Source organism: Empidonax traillii, unplaced genomic scaffold (genome assembly GCF_003031625.1).
Source record: "Empidonax traillii isolate 1590-97213 ecotype Southwest subspecies unplaced genomic scaffold, ASM303162v1 scaffold291:size1517763, whole genome shotgun sequence".
NCBI lineage: Eukaryota > Metazoa > Chordata > Aves > Passeriformes > Tyrannidae > Empidonax > Empidonax traillii.
This window is the reverse complement of record NW_020955484.1, coordinates 1,021,548-1,031,191: the sequence shown is the minus strand read 5'-3', so window position 1 is coordinate 1,031,191 and position 9,644 is coordinate 1,021,548. Positions and strand designations below refer to the sequence as shown.

The following is a 9,644-nucleotide window of genomic DNA, read 5'->3' as shown; positions in this document are numbered from 1 at the left end:
GATGCTTTCGCTATTTCTGAAGCAAGAATGTAGTTGCCAGCAGCATAAAATGCTCTTTTAATGGGTGTTGGTTCATCATCAAATACAGTCCTCCACTGGCTGATGCAAGGTGGTGGGGACCTCAGTAGAATGCCATTCAGGTGGTCCTTAACAGCCTCAGTCACAGTGGTTTTGCCTGCATTTCATTTATAGAAGGAAACACTTGTGTTATTATGTGCCAGATACACCTGAGTTTTAAAAACTGAAAAAACTCTCCTTTCTGTTCGTTTGGAGAAAATGTTCTGACACCTGAATATGTGACTTGAATATCTTGTGATCAGATTGTCAGGGAAAAATTATTCTGAGTGTGGTTGCAGGAATTATTACTCTCCTTCCTGATCTCTGGGCCTTCCAGCCCTTCCCCTTGACAACTTTCAGTCTTCACTCCCTTTAATACATTAAATGCATGACTATTTCTCTGTATATTTATTTATAATATTTTTCAAGGTCACAATTCATGTGGATCTTGCCATGTTGCCATCCAATTCTTCTTTTTAAGGGGATTTTGAGTTTTCTTTAACTGAAAAGTCAGAAAACAGAGGCAACTAATATTTCTCAGAGGCAAGCTGCTGCCAGTCTCCCAGACTACCACTATTTTAGTTAATTTATTTGAAAACTCTCAAGTAAAAGTATGTTTTGTCATCTGCACAAGAAATTTAATTATTAGTACTCCACTCTTGGTATTCTTTCATTTACTTAAATAAGGAATTAACCCACAGCGTGAAAATTAGCATAGACTCATCTTCTACAAGTCAAAGAAAACATTTATATAATTGATTTATATTTATGTTTATGTTATTTATACTATTTTCTTCAATTCTGTCACACGTTTCCAGGATTTTTATTATTTTTTTTTTTAATTTTTAAGACTTACACCTGAATTAAAGCCAGAGCACTTGCTCTTTTCAACAATTTCTCGTCTATAGTTCCTCACCCATACATTGCTCTTACCAGTGGCATCCAGCCCCTCAAAAACTATGACGGGAAAATCGCCCTTTTTCTGGTGCTCCGGACATTTCTCCAGCAGGTCGAGTACTGCTTCAGCCTCTGGGATCCTCTCTGCGCACTGCAAGGAAAGATCACAGAACGTGTTGGGTCGGAAGGAACCTTAAACAGTCATCTAGTCCAGCCCCCAGGCAGCACAGTGGGACATCTTAAACCAGATCAGGTCCAGAGTCCTGTCCAACCAAGCTAGGAATGTTTCCAGGGATGGGGCATCCACCACCTCTCCTGGAAAACTGTGCCAGTGTTTCACCACCCTCATCGGAGAAACTTCTTCCTTACACCTGGTCAGGATCTGCCATCCCTCCGTTTAAAACAATTATCCCTTGTCCCCTTCGCACCCGCCCACCCCACGAAGCCGAAGAGCCCTGGTGCTGACCTGGCGCAGGCGGTGGCGGAGGGCGCTGGCCGAGGGTGGCAGAGCTTGGCGGAGGGGCCCGGGGCCCGGCGACCCCGGGGAGCAGCGCCGCAGCATCGCCTGCTTGGGAACTGGGAGCTGGAGCAGGAGTCGGGAGCTGGAGCGAGAGCCGGGACCGGGGCCGGCAGCAGCGCGGAGAGGGGCGGACGGAGGCGGAGGAGGAGCCAGTGGGAAACGAAACTGGAGCGGCAAGCCGGGAAAGCGCCGGTCTGCGGAGACCAGTTCGGAGCCAAGGGCAGCTCTTCGGGGAGCCCGTTCTGCCTTCCCCGCCCCGCATCAGTGGCACCGGGATGAACGGGCTCCTTCCCACGGGGAATGGCTCTTTGAGCTAGTGGTCGGCAACAGACGTGGGAAGTAAGGTCCTAGCCTAGGTGTCTGCCAGCACCAAAAGGTCATATTCTCGCGGGCTCCCATGGCTGAATCCTGGTGATCTCCTAAAAAAACCAAAATATAATGAAATGCTATTAAAAAAAAAAAAAAAAAAAAAAAAAAAAAANAGGGGTTTCTTTAATATACGAACCTGTCTATGATCACAGGTGCCTGAGTGGATGCTTTCGCTATTTCTGAAGCAAGAATGTAGTTGCCAGCAGCATAAAATGCTCTTTTAATGGGTGTTGGTTCATCATCAAATACAGTCCTCCACTGGCTGATGCAAGGTGGTGGGGACCTCAGTAGAATGCCATTCAGGTGGTCCTTAACAGCCTCAGTCACAGTGGTTTTGCCTGCATTTCATTTACAGAAGGAAACACTTGTGTTATTATATGCCAGATACACCTGAGTTTTAAAAACTGAAAAAACTCTCCTTTCTGTTCGTTTGGAGAAAATGTTCTGACACCTGAATATGTGATCAGATTGTCAGGGAAAAATTATTCTGAGTCTGGTTGCAGAAATTATTACTCTCCTTCCTGATCTCTGGGCCTTCCAGCCCTTCCCCTTGACAACTTTCAGTCTTCACTCCCTTTAATACATTAAATGCATGACTATTCTCTGTATATTTATTTATAATATTTTTCAAGGTCACAATTCATGTGGATCTTGACATGTTGCCATCCAATTCTTCTTTTTAAGGGGATTTTGAGTTTTCTTTAACTGAAAAGTCAGAAAACAGAGGCAACTAATATTTCTCAGAGGCAAGCTGCTGCCAGTCTCCCAGACTACCACTATTTTAGTTAATTTATTTGAAAACTCTCAAGTAAAAGTATGTTTTGTCATCTGCACAAGAAATTTAATTATTAGTACTCCACTCTTGGTATTCTTTCATTTACTTAAATAAGGAATTAACCCACAGCGTGAAAATTAGCATAGACTCATCTTCTACAAGTCAAAGAAAACAGATTAGCATTTATATAATTGATTTATATTATGTTTATGTTATTTATACTATTTTCTTCAATTCTGTCACACGTTTCCAGGATTTTTATTATTTTTTTTTTTTAATTTTTAAGACTTACACCTGAATTAAAGCCAGAGCACTTGCTCTTTTCAACAATTTCTCGTCTATAGTTCCTCACCCATACATTGCTCTTACCAGTGGCATCCAGCCCCTCAAAAACTATGACGGGAAAATCGCCCTTTTTCTGGTGCTCTGGACATTTCTCCAGCAGGTCGAGTACTGCTTCAGCCTCTGGGATCCTCTCTGCGCACTGCAAGGAAAGATCACAGAACGTGTTGGGTCGGAAGGAACCTTAAACAGTCATCTAGTCCAGCTCCCAGGCAGCACAGTGGGACATCTTAAACCAGATCAGGTCCAGAGTCCTGTCCAACCAAGCCAGGAATGTTTCCAGGGATGGGACATCCACCACCTCTCCTGGAAAACTGTGCCAGTGTTTCACCACCCTCATCGGAGAAACTTCTTCCTTACACCTGGTCAGGATCTGCCATCCCTCCGTTTAAAACAATTACCCCTTGTCCCCTTCGCACCCGCCCACCCCACGAAGCCGAAGAGCCCTGGTGCTGACCTGGCGCAGGCGGTGGCGGAGGGCGCTGGCCGAAGGTGGCAGAGCTTGGCGGAGGGGCCCGGGGCCCGGCGACCCCTGGGAGCAGCGCCGCAGCATCGCCTGCTTGGGAACCGGGAGCTGGAGCAGGAGTCGGGAGCTGGAGCGGGAGCCGGGACCGGGGCCGGCAGCAGCGCGGAGAGGGGCGGACGGAGGCGGAGGAGGAGCCAGTGGGAAACGAAACTGGAGCGGCAAGCCGGGAAAGCTCCGGTCTGCGGAGACCAGTTCGGAGCCAAGGGCAGCTCCTCGGGGAGCCCGTTCTGCCTCCCCCGCCCCGCATCAGTGGCACCGGGATGAACGGGCTCGGTCCCACGGGGAATGGCTCTCTGAGCTAGTGGTCGGCAACAGACGTGGGAAGTAAGGTCCTAGCCTAGGTGTCTGCCAGCACCAAAAGGTCATATTCTCGCGGGCTCCCATGGCTGAATCCTGGTGATCTCCTAAAAAAACCAAAATATAATGAAATGCTATTAAAAAAAAAAAAAAAAAAAAAAAAAAAAAAAAAAAAAAAAAAAAAAAAAAAAAAAAAAAAAAAAAAAAAAAAAAAAAAAAAAAAAAGAAGGTATCAATATGTTCCAAGGCAAGGGACTGGCCCAAAAGAGTCAAACAAGTCCTAAACTGCTTTGTTGAGTTGCAGTGCCTAAGCAGCACTAAGCTGTTGGGCATATTGGCGCTTAACCTCATTATTTGTTTACTCACTGCCTTGATAACAAGATCAATAGCAGACACAAATACTTTTGGGAGTACAATGAACTTTTACAAGCCTGCACTGTTTTTGTAACTATGTGATGGCAAATTTCAGCCTTCATCAGCTCAACAGCAGGAACCAGAAGCACTGAAAATATCTATGGCACTTAGTCTTGTGACAGCTGCTATGAGTAATATTGCCCAAAATGTAGATACTGAGGTTTCAAAATACGTAACTTAAAATGTAGGACAACCTGCACCTCTGTAGAATCCTTTTCCTCCCTTTCAATAGCTGAAAATCTGCCACCTAGAGAGATCTAAAGTTAAACTTACGATGCATTTTCTGAAAGAATATACTCTACAGGCTAGTGTACTCTACAAGAAATTCCTCAGAAACTTGATGTCTTCCTCTGGTCAGCTCAAACAAGCTGCACAAAAAGCTTTTGCTTAGTATATCTTCAGGGAGAGTAAAGCAGCTGGTAGGCAGTATCAGCTTGACAGAGATCAGCTGTACTAGTTGGAAACGGCCCATGCTGAGGAAGCCAGTGGAAGGCTGGGCCAGAGCTGAAACTGGGAGCACAACCCTAGAGGCTCTTCAATAGTCTCAGCATCTGATACCAAAACTGCCTTTTTTTTTTAAGGCCCTTTTCAGTACCTAAGAACTCCTGCATCATTCCACATGACTCAAACACATGGCTATGGCTGGCTGTGAATACCAGAAGACACAGGATAAAACGTAGTTCATTACACAGGAAGCCAATAGATGGTAATTTTAGTACCATGATCATATGCTCTGAGTCAAAGTAGTGGCCACTCTCACACAATATTTTGTCTTGCAGAATGACATGCTGTGCATATGCCTGGCTTATCCATGGTCCCCTCTCCTAGTCCTGCTCCTCCAGCATCCACAGTCACTGAATTAGGAGTGGTAGACAGCACATCCTCATCTTTTCCTTTTAGCACCCACTATGGATCTTTGCTCATACATCTATCTAAATTCCTTTTTGACTCTGTGATATAGTCTACCTCCGCAAACCCCTTTGTTCTCAAATTCCAGCAGTGAAACTGTTGCATAAAAACTTTTATAAGTTTTAAACTCATATCCTACTTGTTTCAACAAGCGCCCCTTCCAATAATATTACTGATTTTGGTGAATAACAATTCATAACATTCAGCTTATTTATCACCTATGTGATTTTTTTCAAAGTCAGTCAGATTTCCCTTCAGCTTTTTCATGCCAGAAAGTATAGCCTTCATCTCTTGTAAAGCAGGTGCTTCGTCCCTTGATCATTTGGAACCAGGGATAACTTCTTTAACTCCATAAGGATATGCCAAGATGTGGAGACCTAAACTGGACCACTACTCAGGGTATGGCTACACGTACCAATGTTCCACAGGCCAGCAGAATAATGCCATCTGCCTTATTCCAAATACCTTTCTGGGTGATACTGAGTGATATCAAGCTTTTTCTTTTTTTTTTTTTTCTGCTGCCTCCCATGGAACCATTGCCTATAGAAGAGTAACAGCAGTGACCGAGACCTCCTTCCTGAGTGCAAGTTCCACAGCTGAGCTCATCATCAGGTACACAAGGTTTCGATTATTCTTTCCTATCTCCACTGTCTCACCCTTATCTATGACAAAACTAATCTGTGACTTTTATGTTCATTCGTTTGTTTGACACCCAATTGACTTGCAGCCAAGTTTCGATTCAAAAGCCCTTGTAAAGCTGACCATTTTCTTCATTGACCTTGCTCTTCTGTATGTTTGTGTTTTTTTTCCTGATGCTGCTGTTGCCTTTCCCTTCTCTGCTGAATGGAAAGTGCTTACTTTCATTTTCCCTTTTCCCCTCCCACTGCCTTGATACAGCCTTGTTACAAGCATTCCTGAGCTAAGTTGGTTACTTCACTGTCAATTGGTTGCTTCCTGCGTTTATAAGATGCTTAAGAGAACATTCATAGTAGGCCTGTCCTCCTGGCTAATTACCCTCTTGGATGATTCAAGTACAAATGTAGGAAAAGACAGTTGCCTTTTATACCCAAGATAGGTCTTTGTATTTAAAAATCATTGTAGAGAGTATAACTGTTTTGAAACTAACTTATTTTAAGCAGCTTTCAGCTTTTTTACAAGGACCTTTATAATTTTGCCCCCTGTATAATATGATGCAATGTTGAAGAGAAATAGGCTAATTATGTGAAAAAAAATTGCTCAGGAGTCTTTTCACATCTTTGAGTGCCCATTGTGCTTGCATGAAGCTACAGGGAAGAGATACAGACACAACAAAAAACTATATGAACATTCAAACCCTTTTTGATCCACCCAAAATGGAAAAAGAGAAAAAAAAACCCTGAAAATTGCTTAGCCTGTAACTTAAAAATATATCTAAGTGCACAGTCCTGTAAACAGCTGTCTGAGACAAAGAAAAACTTAAGCTGAAGGTCCATAAAATGCATAGGTACAGAGAACACACACAAATAAACCTGCTGTTTTAATGCAGAATAAACTTTAAAGGACATCAGTAGAGGGCTCTCTGGTAGAAAAAGGTCTAGATATAAGACCGGAAGAAGGCAGAAGTCAGTAAAGTCTCAGGCCAAAAGAGCTCCCTCTTCTGCCCACGACAATGTCCATTGAAAGATGTTTGGAGAAGGATACGGAAAGGACAAAGAAAGATCCTTCTCCCAACATACTTTTGCCAAGGAAGGACTTGATGATCCTTGAGGTCACTTCCAACCTGGTGGAATTCTACAATTCTGTGATCTTGTCCCATATCCTAGGAACCATCTTTTGAATACTTCCTGAGTGGGAAATCACATATTAAGGGCCCATGGTGGACCTCTTTCAAATGTGTCTAATCTGTGTCTATATTTATATTGTGTGTTTCATATGTCTTTCATAACTTAATTGCATATGGGTTTTAACTTTCTGTATGGTAATTTCCCATTGTATTTCTGCATCCCAGGGAGGGATGAGTCACTAAGTACAAGGTCCTTGACAGAATCCCATTTATAGTGTTGCAGATGCAATAAGATGGAGATCATTTCCACCTGGGACTAGAGAAAGAAGTAATACATTTATCATATGCTAAAAATTACATCTGTCATTGCGTGACTTGCCTGGTTGTCCTTGGACCTTTTCTGGTCCTCACAGGTGAAGTAATAATGACTCCTCCTTCAACCTTCTTTATGTTTCTGGCTCCTATCAGTACTTTGCTTTCCCTAGCAAGATATTGTTTGACTGGAACTGCCAAAAAGCCACACTGGAGAAATCCATATCTTTATTTTTTAAAAATAAAAATACAGTATTTAGATTAATAATTGTTTCAAAGTTTTACTTTCCTAACAACTAGGGAGCACAAGAGCATTTTCCCTGTTTGTTCAGTTGGATTCTTCCATGTTAGTTGTGTACCTATGTATCATTAATAATGTAACATTATTCAGTCATTTTCGAAAATTATATTAACCTTTAAAAGTTTTTTGTGCAGATTTGCGGAACTAAAACATTTTGAGCACTGGGACTCCTTTGTGTCACTGTAACTTGACTTCCACAGGAAGCACAGGGAAGGAATCAGACTTCCTACCATTTTCAAAGAACATCATGTTTTTCTGAGACTCTTTTAGAAGGTGCCAGGACAGAAAATTTTGCTGTAGTTCTTGCTTGCAGCATTTCTTGTAGATGCAAAGCTAGTGTATAAAAAAGAACATTTGTGTTTTCTTGTAGGTCTCACCATACAGCCTGTGCACTGGGACATTTCAGGCAGTAAAATGTGATTGTCATTCTTGTTGCTAGTTAGTACAGCAACATCTGTACATCTATAGGGGGCATGTCCTTGTCTGGGTTTACTTTGTGGGGCTTGACAGTAATGCAGAGAGTGTTGTCTGAAAATACACTTAATTGAGGCAAAAATTAGAACCCTTATAATTGCCATTTTCTAAGAAAGTACTAATAGAATTACAGAGAACAGGAAGTCTTGAGTATGTCTGAGTGTTAGGTTCTCTGCTTTTTAGTTCCTTGAAACAGAGATCTGCCCTTTCCAAATGGTTCAAATTGGTAATGGTTTAGTTTGCTGATTCTTTCAGCAACATTTTTCTGATATGCTTGTGGAGCATTTGTGCATCAGATGTAAGTCTTTTATTGAGATAAATTGATAATCATCAAGGATTCTTTACTGATTTCGGAAATGAAGTATTTTGAACCTAATTTTCAGTTCTGGGCTGAGGCCACAAAAGGCCTAGGTCACTGTGCCATTTTCAATGGATCTTCTGCAATTCCCAAACTTTCAGGAGGTCAGGGAAGTTTCTGAGACAGAGTGAGCTAAATGATAATTTGTGACCTGCAATAAAATCCCTATGCAAAGCTATATTTATAGATTGTGTGGTTGGTGACACACATACTTATATAAATCTCAAGGAACTGGACAGGAACATGCTTAACTTCTTCTGATGGAATAGTCTCTTCTGACAACCTCAGAGACAATTTTGGAAATCCTCAGGAACAGAGACATTTTCCATCCTGCTTCAACGATACCTTCGTGAAGTGGCATTACTGCGATTAGTCATAGCAAGAAGTCTCCCATCCCGCCCTGCTGACAATGAATCTGTTCCAGCAAGAAACAGCTGATAGAGACAATAAAAACTGTTCAAAGGGGAAAACCTGAAACCCTGTTATTTACTGATCCAGACATTACTAAGTCAGTAGATCATATCCAAGAAAGTGAAAGAAAGGTGACCGGAATTTGAGGATATTTGAGCCAATGACAGACCTAATTAATATAAAGGAAACACTTGCGATTCACAAGAAGGTTTTGTTTCTCATTAAAACTTGTAAAAAGGATGAAACTAGTTCTCCCACCCCTTTTCCAAGGGGAAAAAAAAAATAAAAAAAAGGAAAGGTAGCAACATGAGGGCAAGACTGTCCAGCTACATCAGCAATTCTGTCTGGTAAATGGAAGTAAGGGAAGCTCCAAAGTGAGAGAAGCCTGCCATGGACAACATGCAATTGGTAGATGATCAGGTTTGAGTATAGCTCCTCACCTTGGCAGCAGTGGCAATACTAAACTGCCCACACAAGAATGAGGAAAGCTGACTGAAGGCAGAGAGAGGCTGAAAAGTTGTGGTGTGCCTATTGGTGTGTTTGGACACACTGAAAGACTGAGGAACAGCAAGTGGTGCTATGATGCTCCTTCTCTAGGAGTAGCTGTTGTGCCATGAGGAATTGAGGAATATGGAAACTGGAAGCTTGGTCCTGGTCTCTCCTGGTGTTACCATGAGTGGGCTGCTATCTGTCCAACCCTGCCCTCAGGCTGCCAGCTGTTCCTGCTGTCAGGGCTAACCATGTAGTTTTGCCTGAGGTCCGGTATTGGAGACAAAGAATTAAAGACCCTGCAAGTACATTCTTTCATGTATCTGAAACCTTCAGGCTCCCTAGTTTGGGATGTTTTGCAATGCAAAACTGTTTCAACTTACAAGTGCTCCTGACTTACTGAGAAGGGTGCAATGCAGTTATACAAGCTC

At 42.5% G+C, this 9,644-nt stretch overlaps 2 protein-coding genes across 2 annotated transcripts in view; both read right to left on the bottom strand.

Moving 5' to 3' along the window:
- LOC114060756 (UMP-CMP kinase 2, mitochondrial-like) overlaps positions 1-1,529 on the bottom strand; it is a 6,921-nt gene extending 5,392 nt beyond the window's left edge. Inside the window, exons 1-2 of the mRNA XM_027890520.1 lie at positions 1,421-1,529; positions 991-1,105 (exon numbers count right to left, since the gene is read on the bottom strand). Coding sequence (XP_027746321.1) covers positions 991-1,105; positions 1,421-1,516 — 211 coding nt within the window. The 5' untranslated portion in view covers positions 1,517-1,529. The remainder of the gene's footprint in view (positions 1-990; positions 1,106-1,420) is intronic.
- Positions 1,530-1,826: 297 nt separating this feature from the next.
- Positions 1,827-8,674, bottom strand: LOC114060753 (UMP-CMP kinase 2, mitochondrial-like). The gene is made up of 5 exons (XM_027890507.1): positions 8,659-8,674; positions 3,418-3,665; positions 2,988-3,102; positions 1,980-2,181; positions 1,827-1,893 (listed from the first exon to the last, which is right to left on the bottom strand). The coding sequence occupies exons 1-5, from the start codon at positions 8,672-8,674 to the stop codon at positions 1,827-1,829; spliced, it is 648 nt and encodes a 215-aa protein (XP_027746308.1).
- Positions 8,675-9,644: the final 970 nt, after the last annotated feature.

What these genes read in the sequence shown, in the direction of transcription:
- LOC114060753 (XM_027890507.1), bottom strand. An exon ending in TCCGCCACCGCCTGCGCCAG is followed by an intron (nt 3,103 to 3,417) that starts GTCAGCACCAGG and finishes CTTTCCTTGCAG; the next exon opens with TGCGCAGAGAGGATCCCAGA. An exon ending in GCACCTGTGATCATAGACAG is followed by an intron (nt 1,894 to 1,979) that starts GTTCGTATATTA and finishes TGGTTTTTTTAG; the next exon opens with GAGATCACCAGGATTCAGCC.